Source organism: Mus musculus, chromosome 6, assembly GCF_000001635.26.
Source record: "Mus musculus strain C57BL/6J chromosome 6, GRCm38.p6 C57BL/6J".
Taxonomy (NCBI): Eukaryota; Metazoa; Chordata; class Mammalia; order Rodentia; family Muridae; genus Mus; species Mus musculus.
In genome coordinates, this window is record NC_000072.6 from 86,691,540 (window position 1) to 86,708,842 (window position 17,303).

The 17,303-nt window shown below is 44.3% G+C and overlaps 1 protein-coding gene across 4 annotated transcripts in view; it reads right to left on the reverse strand.

Annotated features, from left to right (window-relative positions):
• Positions 1-228: 228 nt before the first annotated feature.
• Gmcl1 (germ cell-less, spermatogenesis associated 1) overlaps positions 229-17,303 on the reverse strand; it is a 41,628-nt gene continuing 24,553 nt past the window's right edge. For 3 of the 4 annotated variants that reach the window (XR_377446.4, XM_006506056.3, NM_011818.3), the window contains exons 10-14: positions 15,864-15,933; positions 12,960-13,035; positions 8,973-9,118; positions 5,910-5,997; positions 229-1,512 (exon numbers count right to left, since the gene is read on the reverse strand). Coding sequence is in view for 2 of the 4 variants with exons in the window: in XM_006506056.3 (XP_006506119.1) it covers positions 1,384-1,512; positions 5,910-5,997; positions 8,973-9,118; positions 12,960-13,035; positions 15,864-15,933 (509 nt within the window). In the remaining 2 variants the exon portion in view is untranslated. Of the gene's footprint in view, positions 1,513-5,909; positions 5,998-8,972; positions 9,119-12,959; positions 13,036-15,863; positions 15,934-17,303 lie in introns of those variants that run through there. The other variant, XR_003956194.1, reaches the window with a different exon arrangement.

Genomic DNA, 17,303 nt, shown 5'->3' on the forward strand with positions numbered 1-17,303 from the left:
CAATTACTTGGAAAAAAAAAGAATCCTAGTTTCAGCCAGGTGATAGTGGCACACCCCTTTAATTCCAGCACTCGAGAGGCAGAGGCAGGTGGATCTCAAAGCCAGCCTGGTCTACAGAGTGAGTTCCAGGACAGCCAAGGCTATCTTGAAACCCTATCTTGAAAAAACCCCAAAACTAAAAAAACTAGTTTCAATAAGCTTTTTAAGTTCACTTTAAACAGGAGCATATTCCTTTTCCAAATGAGCATTTATTATTTGAACAGATACATAAAAATGATTCCAATTTAAAAAAATACTAAAAACATACATCAACCACAAAAACACTTACTCTGACTGGAGGACAATGATCCAGGCTATTTTCAATAGCAATAAACACAAGGGACCAACACATACAGATCGGGATGAGCATACATCTTATTCTTGACAAGGTAAGTTGTTCTAACACGACTGTTTTGTTCCCAGCTCCCCCTGTACATTCACCATGAAATCTACTTATGTATGTGACTCAAAGGCACTCAGTTCAGAGGGTATAAAGTCCTGAGCTTAATAGGAAACAAGATTCCCAACTAAAATTTGACATAAATTCCAACTATCAGAGAATATGAAAATGTGTGACGATGTATCTGTACATAAATAATTCATAACATAAGAGTACACAGAATGCCAGACAAGACCATGCACGTAAGGCGAAGGAATATCCTCAGAATCAAACTGATTTCCCTTATTCAAGTTTATTTCAAGTCCTCAAGCTGATTCTTGTTGTCATTTAAAACTGTAGGAAAGTTAAAGTTTAAAAAAATATGAAAATGCTTATATTTAGAATAAAAAAAGAAAAAAGAAAAACGAAACAAAACCAACTCTTAAGCTTAATCTCCCAAACCATGACAAGGGATCTGATGGCTAAAACGAAGAAGATTCTGGAAAGGATCTCAACTGAACACAAGACTTCACCAGGTGGCTGAACAAATGAAAGGACAGCTTTAAAGGCACCAATTGAAAGAGCATTTATGATTGGCCACTTAAACTCCGTCCTTAGCATTCTCTTAACAAAACAGGAACACATTTACAGATGAGTAAACTCACTAACATTAGATAGGATCGAAATTCAAGCTCAAAATTAAATCTATATCTTGTTGCAAAGAAATGAGAAATTTACCTACAGCAATTTTTACTGCTACTAAATTAAAGCAAGAGTTGATATCCTTTTAACATGGTTTGACAGATGCTTTCTCAGTTTTAAAAAACTTTTTCATATGTGCATAGAAATGTAATGAGGGTGAGGACATCTCCAGGGTCCCACAGTTCATAAGGCCGGTCACTGTTAGTCACCTTGGACGTGAACGCAGTAGGTCATTAAGTTAAAACTGGCCACTGATGAGTGCCTCAGTGTCCTGGGTTTTCTGGGTGACGATTACTCTCAGTTCTTTTTTCTGGTGATATATACAAGAAGTTACAGCAGATGTACAGAGGGAAGATCAGAAGTCTGCTGTCCAAGTTCATCACCACTTGCTCCTACAAGACAAATACATTAGTGAGTTTGATGACAACTAGATAGCCCCATCTTATAACATTAGTAAGTTGAGCTGTTGGATAAAATAAGCATGAGGAAGCAGCACAGGATGAAGCACTCGCCACAGCTGCACCCATCCAGCCAGCCCATTAGCTGCCTGCATGCGCTTGTTACTTCTATCTTCCTCAATGTTTAGCTCCTGGGTCACAGGGTGGCACTAAGGACTAAAGCTGGCAGAGCCAGCTCCTCAACAGGGGCAGCTATTTTCATTCTTCTAAGACTGTATATCTAGTTCCTGCATATTTTATGAGCACACAGCTCAGAGGCAGAGCACATGCATAGTGCTAAGGCCCCTGTGCACAGTGATCTGCTCATTCGCTTTCAGCTCTAAGACTCCAGTACAGCATATTACTGGACTAAGACAGGGAGTCACTGCTGTCATCACCACCACAGCTCCTGCCCTGTAAAGTCCTATCGTGTCTAGAACACAGCACAGAGTGTATTATATAAAAACATTCTAGGCTCAGCTACATCCTCTGAAGACTGGTGGTGAGAGCCACAAGGGAACCACCACTAATGCTTTCTATGTTTTTGGATCTCACAGATTTGTCACCAGGACTACAGAGAGCATAGGAAGTTCTTCAAGGGAGCAACACTGAAATGAACATTCCCATCATCTAACCCTTGGGAACGTCTCATACACTGTAAGCATCAGTCGTGATATATGTTCTGGAGAATACTTTAAGCGCTGCTTAATTATAGAGTCTGAAGCATTAATTCCCATGAAGATCAACTAAAGCTAGAGTACATGAGTGACCAAAGTAGGCTTTAAGGATATAATTTGGTTTGGTTTGCTTTTTGAGACAAGGTGTCTCTGTAACCCTGGCAGTCCTGGAACTTGCTCTGTAGACCAGGCTGAGCAGGAACTCGGAGATCTGCCTGTATCTGCCTCCCAAGTGCTGGGATTAAAGGCATGCACTACCACACAGCAGAGAGCATAACTTTTGTACTCTTCATAAGCATAAACATTTTGGTAAAAGTGTAGATATTTTATTCATATATAGCCTATGATTTCTCTGCACTCCACCTGAAAGGTAAGGTGATATTCAGGACAATTTCAGGGAGTAAAACTGGGACACTGTCATCCTGGCAGCTGGGGAAACAGTGCTGCCAATAGGAATGCCAGCATGCATCTGAGCCACCTTGCCTTGGGCAAAATCTGTCCCTGCAACCTGAACATAGGTACGTTTACTAAACTTAGTGACAATCTTTGAAGCCATGCACACTGATGATAAATAAAAAAAAATCACAATTGTGCACTGACCAAACAACAACAACAACAAAAAACCAAAGGTTCTGAGGAAATCCAGATGTCAGAGGTCTAAGCACAGTTAAATCTGGCCACGGGTAGATCAAAGAGCTAACTCCAGGGAAGAGAAGAAGCTGTTATGGACACTGACTGAAACCAAATAAATACACCAACCTTTGAGTAGCTGCAATAATCCCCAGTCTCCAATCCCTAATGCACTAGAAGGCTTCTAGCATCCTCAAAGCTTTTACACCATACCATATGCCTCCACTGAAACACCTGCATGGTGAAGTGCCCCCTGCTGGTCTACAATGGAAGTGAAACTGTGGAAACCTTGCATGGCCACAGCACACACAGGTCTTCTACAGCAAGGCCTGTTTCCAGATGGAGAGCCCACACTGTCTGCTGTGCCTAGTGTCTCCATTGTCTTACTGCTGTGTTTAGCCTAGAGTCCATCTAAGCCCCACTGGAGCCTCCTTCATGGGGTAAGCATCTGTAATCCCTTTCCTCTGAGCCGAGCACCCTGCAGACTTGTGCTCATGGCCTTCACTTGCCATCCTTGCTCCCAAACACCTCACCAGGCTATCTACTCACTCACTTAGCCCACATCTGACACACCAGTCTTTCATTACATCACATACAGTGAATTTCTGGACAGCCAGGACCACAGAGTGAGACACTGGCACAGTTTTAGAATGAAACCAAAGACATATCCTCTTATAAAGAAACATCTAACGAAAAAAAATTAAGTCATAAAGGGAGCAGAAAAAAAAATACAGATGACTATTACACAGTCCTCATCCAAATAATCACTCCAAACAAAGAAATCATTAGAGACAGAGGAGCAGATCATCTTGAAGACTGGCAACACATGAAAATGTTGCTGAAGTTATCAAGTCACCCAGAAGTCAAACAGCAAACAGAAACCCAATTACACCAGAAATCAAGAGCAAGCGTGTGTGCGCCTGAGTGCATGCACTTGATCCGCGGAACTAGAGCTGCAGATCGCTGCGAGCTGCCAAAGCTGGGTCCTGAGGACTGGACCCATGGCTTCTGCAAGAGCAGCAGGCACCCTTAACCACTGAGTCACCTCTCCAGTTCCTGAATTCACTTTCCACATCTGTAAAAAAAAATTAGAACACATGCAATACTCTTCTAGATGTTCTGTAGAGGGCTGCAATCTGGCCATGAGAAAATACACATACTGCCAGGAGTAGTGGTACACATTTGCTATACTGTAACCGGAAAGCTGAGGCAGGAGAATGAGCAGTTAGAGGCAGTCTGCACTAAAACTAAGAAACATACAAATAAATAAGAGAAAAATATGTACGGATATGTGTGTATTTCTTATAGTAAAAAACAGTGAGACAATTTTTATCCAGTAAAGATGAATTATCTAAATTACAGTATTTTTATTTTTCCTAGTATGAACACCTGTAACACATGGAAAACAAACACCAGAACTGACCAACCAAAAGCCTTCAGCCTTCACCTGCCGTCCACCACAGCAGCTCTACCTGTCCTGGACTCTCTCCAATTCTCTCCTCCAGTTCTGAAGTGACCAGCAGCTCTTGCTCACCTGAGGCTTCACGTGCCCCTCTTCCAGCACAAGCTTTCCCTGAGCCGTCAGCCATCAGCATGAGTGAAGGCTTCTCCTAAGCTCTCAGTCATCACCTCACTCTCAACCCTGCAACCTGGATTAGGGCTTCTCCCTCAGCACCACAGTGCACTGCGGCCATGCCATAGCCTCTCGTACTGGGCGACACTAACACAGCTAGCGAGGATTCCCTCCACCACAGAAATACAACCCTGCATACAGTCGGCACAAAAGCGTTACAGGAATAAACAGGTAAGTGTGATTAACTTGGCCTGGAGTCTTTTAGCTTTCCAGCTGTTCTGAGCTGTGGCTGTTGGTTATGAAGTCCCAGGTAGTCCCAGGGCCAACAGGGAACTTCAATGCAGGAAGACAGGGATTTGAAGGACATCATCCCATATCTGTTGAAATGGCCATTCTCATGTACTACCAGCCTCGCCCACTTCTGCGGATCTGCAGTCGAGCTCAGGTGTCTCTCATGCAAGCCAAGCCCTGCCCTGGGCCATCTGTCTGTCCCCTTTCACACTGTGGGACTGTGCTGAGAGGCTGAGAGGCTTCGTAGGGCACGCGAGGTCACCCTCAGTGCAGGCTCCTCCATCCGAGGAGCACGGCTCTAAGTCCTTTGCTGACAGAGGACTGTTTCCAATGCGGTCGGCTTTTAAAAGAAAGCCCCTCCCTCCCCTCTGAGCACCACTTCTCATTTCTGAGACATGGTCACCTCCTTACCCTAACATTTCATGTTTTACACACACATTTGGAGACATGACAAGTGACTTCAGAGACAATATGGAGAATACTACGGACGTCTCTCATCTATAGATCTAAGGTGCTTTCAGAAAACACCCTTCCTATTCAGGAGCATGGGCAGGCTGTCAGGCATCTTCAGGCTCTCTACTGTGAGAAGTGAATGAACATGTACAGGATAGAAAAAGTCCTCACAGCTCTGTAAAGATGATATTTAAAGTAATTATCTCCTTACCACCAACTCTTTCCTCCCCTCACAGATAATGTTTTTGGACTCATTCTGTGTTTCAGGAGGTAGAGTAGCCCTCCTCTGAAAAGCCCGAGACTAGAGTGTCAGATTTTGTATTTTTCCAGACTTTAGAATATCTAAAGTCTAAACATAGATTCATTTGTATTTTATACATACATTCATACAGACAGACTCAAGGTAATTTTTGTAATATTTATTGAAAATACTGTTTTATGATAGAACTCTTCCTGCGATACTCAAACTTTAATACAGCTTTGGGTTTTACTTTTGGTTCAAGGACAACAGATCTACAGTGCCGGATCAGGCCGGTGCTACAGAGGTGACCAGGGTATTTTCACTTTCATTTTAAAAATTTTCAACAAATCCTCACTCAAAATATTGTCATTTTAATGTCAGTTTTAGGAGCATCAGAGACTGCAAACACACATAAGACGCAGTACAGTGGCAAGCACACATGCAGTACACAAGCAGTACAGCGGGGCAAGCACAGAAGCACACGTACCTGGTCTTTTTCAAGCGTCAGTATTTGGTAGCCAGTTGCTCTACTGCATATGAGTTTCCCACTACTGTCAAAAGAAGCCAAGCGCAATCTAGAATTTAAAAAAAAAATACAAATTTTAAAGTGAAGACTAATGCAAACAAGGCCTTCCTTACTCGCCCCTCTTCAGAGCCCTTGCTATTCCCTGGAAGTCTTCTTTCCTGTGGACTGAAGCCAGGCTCGGCTGTGCATGCATGAGGCAAACATGCTACTACAGATACAGCCCCATGACTGGCTTTAGGAACAGGTCTCATCTCATGAAGCTCGGACTGTCCTTGAACCCTGGTCTTCTTGCCTCCGACGTCTGAGGGATGGAGTTACAGGAATGTGCTCCCGCAGAAAGTGAGTCCTTTGTAAAGGGCCTTAAAGGGATTTCAACACGTAAATCAGCACCATTCACAGCTCTAATTTGTGCTACTCTATTATATAAATATAACTTCATGCCTTTAATCTTAGCACTTGGGAGCAGAGGCAGGCGAATCTCTGAGTTCCGGGCCAGCCTGGTCTACAGAGTGAGTTTCAGGACAGCCACAAAGAAACCCTGCCTCAAAAACAAACAAACGAACAAAACCCCAAACCAAATAAGAGCTTCAAAGTGACCTTTCATCTCTGGCAAGACTCACAGCACACTGCACTTCCCATGTGACTCCGTGGCAATGGTATCACCACGCCCATCCTCAGAGCATACACCCCCCCCCCCAAGCTGACACCATCCCCACCAGGCAGCAAGGCTTCACGTGTCTCTCCCCCCAGAACTGGCATCCTCTAGCTTACTTTCTGTCCTAAAACCCTCTTCTGTTCTGGGCATGAGTGCAAGCAGGGTTGCTGCCCTTCAGTGACGCACTTAACTCACTTCACGGGGTCTCTGCTGGACTTTCCTGTATAAGGATGACCAGTGCTTTGCTGTGTGAGCATTACTGCCTGTGTTTATCCAGTTATCTGACAAGGCTCACACAGCTTGGCCCTATCCTCCAGCTACCTTGAACAGTACTGCTACAAGCCTGGGAGAGTACATATCTAACCAAGTCTGACTCTTTGGGATATACCTGGAAACATAACTGGTAGGCTGGAAAGCACTTGTTTATTCTTTGAAAACTATCCTGTTTTATACTGAAGCTGCACCATTTTGCACAAGGTTACTAGCAGGGGACAAAGACCTGATTATTCTATAGCTTTTCCATTCTTGTTATTGCTTTGGATAAAAAGATTAGACACAGGTTTTACTGTGGTTTTTATTTACTTTTCCTAGTGATTAGTGATGTTAAGCATCTTTTTGTTCAGGAGGCATAATATATCTTCTTTGGAGAATCTGTGTATCTGGTGTCTGTAGGGGTGTATGCATACATATGAGTATATAGAACGGCTTTCCTCTATCACTCTCTACCTTATTTTTTGAGACCCTGGAGCTTATCCATTTGGCTAAGCAGACTGAATAGCAGGCCCCATGTCCTCAGGTCTTCCCCCCAGTGCAGATTGCGGAGTCCAGTTCCTTGGGAGGCTGCTGTGGAGTGATCTCAGGTCCTTATGCTTGCCTGGCAAGCACTATATTGGCTGAGCCATCTTCTCAGCCCTTTGGAGAAATTCTATGCAAGTTCTTTGGTGCTTTGTTTTACTGGACTAAACCCAGAGTATTGTGCATGCTTCACATGGCCTTGGCCACTTTTTAATCTTTATGTTTTTAATCATAAAAATGTAATTTGTGTGTACTAGGGTTTTTTGTTTTTAAGATTTATTTATTTTATGTGTATGAGTCTACTGTAGCTATCTTCAGACACACCAGAAGAGGGCATTAGATCCCATTACAGATGGCTGTGGTTGCTGGGATTTGAACTCAGGACCTCTGGAGGAGCAGCCAGTGTTCTTAACTGCTTAAGAGCCATATCTCTAGCCCCAAATGAGGGTCCTTTTATTCTTTTCTTTCTTTTTAAAAAAAAATTTTTTTTTGCCTGCATATATATATAAGTGTACTGTGTACATGCCTAGTACCTACAAATGTCAAAAGAGGGTACTGGGTCCTCTGGAAATGGAGTTACAGATGGTTGTGAGCTACAATGAGGGAGCGTTGCACTGAACCTGGGTCCTCTCAAGAGAACCTACTCATGGAGCCCTCTCTCCACCTGCCCCATCCTTTTAGCTGGGACTGTCTAATTAGCCTGAAACCTCACTGGAACCACAAACCTTTGCTCCCACACCTGCCAGTTCTGTTGTAGTTTCGGTTGGCTGTGTACTCAGAATGCTAATCCTCTCAGGGCCATAGTCTGCTTGTAGATCTCTCCTGTTCTGTACCTGCCTTCTCGATGCTATTCTTTGATACACACACTTACAATCTGGATGAAGTCTCTTGATGCCTATGCATTTGGCATCAGATCAAAGAAGTCTACACCAAATCAAATGTTGCAAAGCCTTTGCCTGTATCATCTTCTAACTGAGTCAACGACTTTAGGTCTTACCTAAAATGCCTTTGAGGTTCTGTTTTGGAGACAGTCTTCATTATGTAGCTCTGGCTCTCATGGAACTCACATATGTAAATAAGGCTGGTCTCAAACTCACAGACATCTGCCTGTGCCTGTCTCCTAAGTTTACACACATTACCACCTGCTTGGCCCCCTTTGAGTTGATTTTTGCAAACACCATTCAACTACTTGCTCCTATCAATGCAGAGCACCACATGCAGGAAGTGAATGTGAGCTTAGCTTTCAGGTAGAGCTGGACACAGCGCGTCCAACAGGTGCTTTCCAAGAACACTGTTTCCCTCAGCACATTTTATTTGCTAGGAATATAACATGGTGACAGTTTCAAACACAGAACCAAGGTGTCCATCACTCCTGCTCTAACTGTTTATCTGACACCGAAGACCTTCCGCTCTTGTTTATGGAGACGTGTTTCAAGCAATGGAGTTCTCTCAACTCCCAGTACTTTCCCAGTACTTACTTCATCTTACCAAGTCCTACACCTATCTTACTGGTGGTCAAGGTTTTACCTAATTTCTTACCCTTCTGTGTGTAGGAAGTGGGGGTGCCATCCTACCTAAATGCTATGCTCCTTCGAGGCTGTAAGCTGACAGATCCACTACATGGCTGGTTCAGCGTATTGCGTTTGAAAATGATGTATCGATTGGTGTAAGTCACAAGGAGGTCAAAGCCGAAATTGAAGCCTGTCCAGCGCCAGCAGTACTACGAGAGACAAGAGACGGTTTGACTTCATCACATCAGCAAGCCGTACATCAAAAGTTCAACTTTTTTTTGTTTTCTTCTTTCCTTCACTTCAAATTCTCAAGTGATCTTCTGTCACTGCTGCTCCCACAGGGCTCTGACAGAAACAGAGAGGTGGCCTCTATGACCTGACTCCTCAACCTTCATCCCATATGCCCCTTTACATTGCAGTCCCAGCCCAGGGAACCAGGAGGTTACTTTAAAATGCTTCAGACACATGAAGGCCACTTCAGACACCAGTTAATCAGAGAAGCAAGTAATAAGGCAGTGTGGGAAGGGCAGGTATACCTTGGATTAAACAGTCATTTAGCATTCACTGCACCAAGCTCAACTCCAGGGAGTGGAGGCACACCAGTCAGTAGATTTCTACCCCAGTAGAATTTGTATCACACTCTTGAGATACATATTACATGGTAGACAGAGGATGAGTATGTAGGGATGGAAGGTCAGGAGAATGACAGGAGGGAGCAGGGGACTAGCAGCTAGCGAGCCTGGTGAAAAATGTGTGAGGAGCTCAAGGAGCTTTTGGGAGGAGGTTGGGCCAACGAGTAGACTGGGGCCTGTCTGGGCGGGGGAGATAATAAATAAGTCCAAATCTCTGTGGGTGAAAACATGCTTGGCTTCTCAGGGATGGTGAGGAGGGCTCTATGGCTAGGCCAGCACAGGAACTGCAGATGGCTTCCCAGAGGCAGTCAGGCACCTAAACTAAGTGCACCTAGTCAGTCCCTGGGTAAGGGAGAGTGTGGGAGGCTAAGAGAAGATTCTAGAAAAGGAAGCAACATGATCTAGTTTATGTTTTCAAAGACTACTCTGAATGTTGTGTGAGAGATGATGCAAAAAGTAACAGTGAAATTGGGATCAGTCTGAACACTGGTATGTGTCCTGTGTACTGTGTTTGAACATAATGTTCTGTGGGATCTCCCAGTAGCCCAGACAGGACAGATGGTGACCTGGGCTGAGTGTCATCAATACAGACATGATGAAATACATTTTAACGAGTGATCCTTGAGGGATCTCTCATGGACACCAAGAATGTAAGGAAAGAACTAGGTATCCACATAAACGCAGTTTGAAGCATATATGACAGACAAACAAAGACTCTGCTCCAGGCGGAAAATCTAGGGAGAGCTGAAGAACGCCCCAGTTGCGATGCTCTAGGTATCCGAGACAGATGCACAGTGGGAGTCAAGAGCCACTGCTGCAGACAGGCTGTAATAGCAAGGGGATCCATGAGAGCATGTAGACAGGGGCTACGAGCTGAAGCCCAGGCACAGCGGTACTAAGGAAGACAAGAATCTAGCAGACTTTTTAGAAGTAGCACCCAATGAAGCAGGAAGACAATTGAAAGCAAAATGGAAAAAACCAAACCAAACCAAACAACAACAACCACCACCCTCTCCAACAGGGAATAAGTGAAAAAGGCTGCCAAGAGCAACAAAAGCAGAACTCCACTTGCACATGGGTCTTCACGGACACAGCTGTAGCAGTTCCAGTGGAGTGCTGGGAATACTGCAGGACCTCAGAAGAAACACTGAGCAAGAACCGCAAGTGCGTGTGCAGACAAGGAACAATTCTAAGGGCCCACAGCTACAGGCTGAGTGAGTGCCGCAGATGCAGTATGGGAGGCGTGTGAGAGGGAGGCAGGGACTGCAGGCTTTGCAGGGTTAAAACGGGAATAAGAATCAATGCCAGTGGTGCTGATGGAACACAAATTTAATCCCAGCACTCGGGAGGCAGAGGCAGGCGGATCTCTGAGTTCAAGCCCAGCCTGGCCTACAGAGTGAGTTCCAGGACAGCAGGGCAACACAAAGAAACCTTGTCTTGAAAAACCAAATGCGATGGAACCATGATGGTGAACAAAGACAGGACAGACAGCTCAGCGCAGTGCTATATCACAAGGCTGGCGGAGTGCTGGGAGGACGGTGCAGACTCTCACCACAGGGAAAAGGCAAGGCACCACCTAACTGTCAGATGAGCAGCGTGGCCCTCACTCGCTGACAAGGTAGAGTCACTTCAGACAGGGAGAAAGATAGGTACTACCATGAAGTCCCACAGACCAGGTGATCTTCACGGTTACAACACTGAGGGAAAACCCAGGGGAAAGGTGCTCACCTCTGACCTCGCTCTGGCTAGTTTTACATTAACTTGACACGAGCTAGAGTCATTTGAGAAGGAAACTCAATTGAGAAAATGTCCACACCAAATTGGCCTGTAAGGAATTTTTTTGTTTGTTTGTTTTTTGTTTTTTGTTTAGTGATTGATGTGGGAAGTTACAGCCCGTGGTGGGTGGTGCCATCTCTGGGCTGGTGGTCCTGGGTTCTGTAAGTGGGAAGGTTGAGCAAGCCATGGGAAGGAAGCCAGTAAGCAGCCCCTGTCCATGGTCTCTGCATCAGCTTCTGCCTCCAGGTTCCTGCTCTGCTTGAGTTCCTGCCCTGCCTTCCTTCAGTGACGGGACTATAATCAATAATTATCTACAACAATAATAAACCCTTTCCTCTCCAAGTTGCTTTTAGTTATGGTGTTTATTACAGAAATGGAAGACCTAACTAAGGTAGACCTTTAAACAAATTTTAGCCTAAGTGAGATACTCATTCAGAGTCTATAGGAATTGGGACTTGCTGTGCTGGGATGATGAGTCTGACAGCATTCAAAGCAGAAAAGAAAGGGAAATTGAATATACACAAGGGAATGGTTTTAAGATGGAACAAAATACTAGTCAAGAAGAATTGGTGAGCTGACAAAAAAGGTGAGAGGCAAAGAAAAGCAGACTGTGCTACTCTGTGTGGTAGAAACCATGTTCAAGTCCGAGAAGAGAGGGCTAGAAGGAGAAAGAGAAGTGGGTGCTATAAACAGGACATTGAGATGGAGATTTCTGAAGGTGATACAGATGTTGAAGCTGCTGGGCCTGTGAACAAGAGCAGTGAAGAGGAGAGACCGAGCCCCTTGGGTGATGGTGACAGGAGAGCTGGCAGGTGGTGACACATCTGCTTTGAAGGAGCTGCAGTCCACTGAGGGATGAAGCAACAAGATGCAGGATGAAGAAGACAACCTCTTCTCTGTCCTACTACAACCCTGAAGGCAAGCATGAAATAACCTTTGAAAGTCAAAGTAGAGGTAAATTTGGGAAAAAAAGAAGCAGGTAAAAACTAGGCTGCAACTAGAAGGTGGAAATGATGACAGGTAGGCTGCATAGTCCATTTAATGGACCATAGGCAGCTTTTAAAACAACACAGAGAGCAGGCTCTCTGCAGACAGCAGAGTGAACAGTCCTTTCCCTTACGCACCTACACCCTTGTTCCATGTGAGGAACAAAGGCAGTTCTTTGGTGTGGTGAGCATTCCAAGGGGACAGATGGCTTTGATTTAGGGTAACTGTCAAACAGAACCTCATTAGACTATGTAACACCTCCAATACAATCTATCTCAACTTCGTACTGCAGAAGGACCCTCTCAAGCCTCTCATCTGGACTCCAAACCCAAGGTCTCAGGCAAGACTGAGGAAGTACTGAGCAGCACGGCTCTAACCCGTGTTCAGGACACAAGCTGCAGAAAGATAAACAGGGTCTTCTCCAGCCGTGCCAGTCCCTAAGCACAGTCTGGTCATCAGGAGCCCCAGGCAGCTGCTCGCTGTGCTTCAACCACTTTAAAAAGAACATGTAATTACTGACTTTAGAGATAGCATGTATACCTCAGTGAGCCCACTTTTTAATATATTATTAGGAAAATTTGCAAACACACGAAAGTACAGAGCATGAGAGAATTTCCTCAGTGAGATGAGACATACAGACCAGAGCCAGACCTACCTCACCATCTTTGGCAAGCTTTCGACCACACCTCATGCTGTTTCCCTCAAGTTCTTCTTTATTGATTTCTTGAGGCCTAAAATGATACAAGAACCATGAACTTTTACAGAAAACTAATTGAAAAAAACAAGACAAAACTGAGTTTAAAAGAATGGAAAGTTTTTCTACTGGCTAGAGAGCACTCTTACTGGGATAAAGTAATCTGTTAGGCCCTGGGTGTAGCTCAGTGACTAAGGGCTCACCTGAAAGCACCAGACCCTACAGTCACACTCAGCACTGATAAAGGAAAAAGAATATACTGATTAAATCAGACCTAAATGTCAATGTCTCACTGATTTGACTTCTAGATTACTTCCATGACGCTTGGTCAAACCAGAAAAGAGAGAATAAAATATCTGAGAAATTTTGTCTACCAGGAAAATATAATACTTAAAAAGTATAACTACTAAATCTATTATTTCTATGAGACATAGTTTGGTGTCACCTCCCCCATACAAGGAAGGTCTCATAGTGTAGCCCAGGCTAGCCTCTAACTTGTACTCCCCGCTGCTTCGGCCTCATAGGCGCTGGGATCACACGTCCGCACCAGCACAGCCAGCTCAGCATCAAGGTCTTGATGTCACCTATTTCAAATGCAAACTGTTTCTCATGGCATGTAATTCTTTAAGACCAATATTTCATAGGAAAAATCCATATAGTTTTTTCTATTTTCCTTCAGCTGGTTCCTTACTTTAAAATTTCTAATCATGAAACTGAAGGTACGATACAGAATGAGTAATAAACAAATCATGCCTTAGTATCTGGGAGCTCAGGCTAATGGGAGCTAGACACAGTAGCTGTGACCCGCGGGAAGAGGTGTGGTACAAACACATAGAGAGGAGAGGAGAGGCTGGGCCACCACAGGGTCAGGCAGACTGTGTTCTTGGTAGAGGAGGAATACAAGCAGCACAGTCTATGTGCCAGGATTTGGTCAGCTGAGCTAAGGTGACATGAGCTGGCACTAGAGGCAGCTGGGGTAGGTAGGCGGCTGAAGAGGCCTTGCTCGTGAGTTTCTCCTCAAGTTTTCCTGAGTTCCCACATGTATCCTGTGACTATTCAACTTTTTAGTATGACATTTTGCAGGCATATAAAAGAAAGCTGCAATGAGGCAAATACTCCCATTACCAAGCTTCTGTATCTGGGAAGAACAACTCAGTACCATCAGATGGTATTGTCTGTTTTTGCCTTCAGGCAGAAGTGACACACTGCATTTCTGTTTTAGAAAAATAATCCTCTTCAGTCTGGGAGAAGCCCTTGAAGGAGGCTTTACAGGATCCTAAGACAAAGTCCTTACACTTTGGCAGCCTGCAACTGGAGCAGATACTGGGCGGAAAGAACATGGCTATGCAGGCACACAGTATAAACTGCATGTAGTGCTAGGGCCTAGGACATCCTGCAGATAGGTTAGTAGTTGACCCTCAGCTATGCCCCAGCTGACACACATATTCCCCACGTCAAGCAAACAAGACACTTATAGAAGATGTCTCTTGGCTAAGTGAGATAGGACAAAGTAGAAAAAAAAAAACAACAACCCTCAACAAAGAACATCCTAAACTTAAAGCCAATACTCAGTACCACAGTCACCATCCACTACCTGATACCAGCACTTCAGATCTCATTTTCACTAAATAACTGACTCATTTTCTGTTTCTTTATTTGTCTGTAAAATTGAGGGGCTGTCTTTAGCCAGAGGTAGATAGAGAGACCCAGTCTGTCTGTCTGCCTGTCTGTCCTTTTTTTTGTGGGGAGAACTTGAGACAGAGTTTCTCTATGCAGCCCTGGCTATCTTGGAACTCACTCTATAGAGCAGGCTGGCCTCAAGCTCACAGAGAGTGCTGAGATTAAGGCATGAGTTACCATCACCTTGCTGTGAGATCCCATCCCAAAAAACCAAACCAAAACCAAACCAAAACCAAAACAAAAAAATGTCTTGTTAATTTCTAGGACACTTTCATATATCTGCTGTTTAGACAGAAACTTACAACAGGCTATTATTTTCGGGGAATTCTTTGTGTAAAATGAGTTAAAAGAGAGTGGAGAAAACAAACAAACAAACAAGCAAACCCACCCAACCCTTCTTCTTAAGCTTCTTTTGTGCAGCTGTAAGCATAATGGAAATACCTTCAAAATCTATGTAGTAACCATAATACTGCCACATACCACACTATGAAGATGAGCTTTGTCGTACATAAATATAAAAATCACACCTTCTAAATGTATCAGTTTAAAAAGTCATGGCAGTCAGATGAGATGAAAACACTGCCATCTAGAATCCTGTCTGCTGCGTGCCAGACAACAGCAGCACTTGAGGCCCAGACAACAGCAGCACTTGAGGCCAACAGGCAGAATTCTGAGGGCAGCAAGCAGCTGCAGCTTTCTGTCTGCAGAGGCTCTGCCTGGAAAGCTTCCTGTGGGCCAGGGTTCATGCTCACAGGCTTTCTGAAAACTGCCAAGGTTTTTTTTTTTTTCTTTTTTCGTGACAGGGTTTCTCTGTATAGCCCTGGCTGTCCTGGAACTCACTTTGTAGACCAGGCTGGCCTTGAACTCAGAAATCCGCCTGCCTCTGCCTCCCAAGTGCTGGGATTAAAGGCGTGCACCACCACTGCCCGGCTAAAAACTGTCCAGTATTTTGAAGCTTTTCCATCTAGTCCTCTTGTCTACCTATTTTGTTAGTTATTCCTAAGTGGCTCCACTAAATACAATATAAATATAATGTATAATAAATAGAAATAGAAATATTCTTAGCAAGGTTTACTTATTTATTTTGGATTGGAGACTCTGCTAGAGGTGTCAGCCTAGCACGTGCTAGGGTGAAGGTTCAAGCCCCCACACTACCAAGCCAGTACTATGATGTAGCATACTCACCCCACTTCACTGTCTTGTTCAGCCCGTAGCATAGCCAGCCACTGCTGTTTATACACTGCCGCCAGCCATTCTAAAACAGAAATGTCAATTGATAACTAGTTGACAAAACTTATTTCATTTTTGTGTTTTTGTTTTTTTTTGAGACAGGGTTTCTCTGTGTAGCCCTGACTGTCCTGGAACTCACTCTGTAGACCAGACTGGCTTCGAACTCAGAAATCTGCCTGCCTCTGCCTCCCAAGTGCTGGGATCAAAGGCGTGCGCCACTACCGCCCGGCCCTTATTTCTAAATTTATATTTAAAACAGCAATTTACAAAGCAGGTTGTTAACAATGTGACTCTCAGCTCTTTACCATGGTAAAGGCCTTTGAGCTTTCTCTCAGACTTAAGAATGACCTCCTTTCCAAAAGAGAAGTAAAAGCCTATGCTGCCTGGCGCTTCCATTTTCTCCTCACAGCGCACACTGATTTCCATTTGTGAGCATTATTCCTAACAGTGTTTTCACTTTTGTTTTGTCTTCCTTTGCTTGAGACAGGGTTTCTGTCCTAGAACCAACTCTATAGACCAGGCTGTCCTAGAACTCTCTCTGTATACCAGGCTGGCCCTGAACTCACAGACCTGCCTTTGCCTCCAAAGAGTGTGCCACCCTGGCTGTTTTCAGTGTTTAATAAAGTTCTATATTGGTAAACTTAATGGATTTTTCACTTATTAAGTTCTCTGTCACAACACTTCATTCTGGTAAACACACCATCTTTTGGGTTGTAGAGAGCTCTGCAGCAGGAGTACACAGGCAATGGTGTAGAACAAAGAAGGTCTTACTGGTTTGGACTTTACCCAATGGAAGGGTAACTGTGTGTCCCTTATCAGCATCTACATGAAACTTAAGACTGCCAGGAGCTGAGAAGACAGGAGAGGTTCCAAAGACCAGTGGAGAGCAGAGAGAGGGCTGAGGAGACAGGACTGTGCCAAGGGAATGTGGCTTTGCATGGCAGGAGAGAGAACAGCCACAATACACCAGACGTCTGATGCTGAGCAAGTCTCCCGAACAAGGTTAACGGTATTTCCATGGCTGCAAAGAAAAATGTTCCCAGGGCTGAGGTCAACTAATGAGAAGGCAGGTATATACATAAGCTGACTGGGGAGGGAAGAGGGTGAGTCAGACATCCAATCCTATGATATGGAGGAAGGATCAAGGGTTAGACCACAAGCAGTACTAGAAAGGACACTGGGGGCCAGCACTGGGACAGTCTTGACCTCCTTGTCTAGGTCAGCAGGGTGAAAGGTAAGGTTCTCTTTCAGTGTCTTTCAGTACAGTTAAATAAATGCACGGAGGGCACAGAAGACTTTGAGATTTTGTTGACTCTGACTCCATAAAGAAAAAACAAACAAACAAAAAACCCAAACCAAACCAAACCAAACAAGCCAAGGTTAGAAAAGCATGGT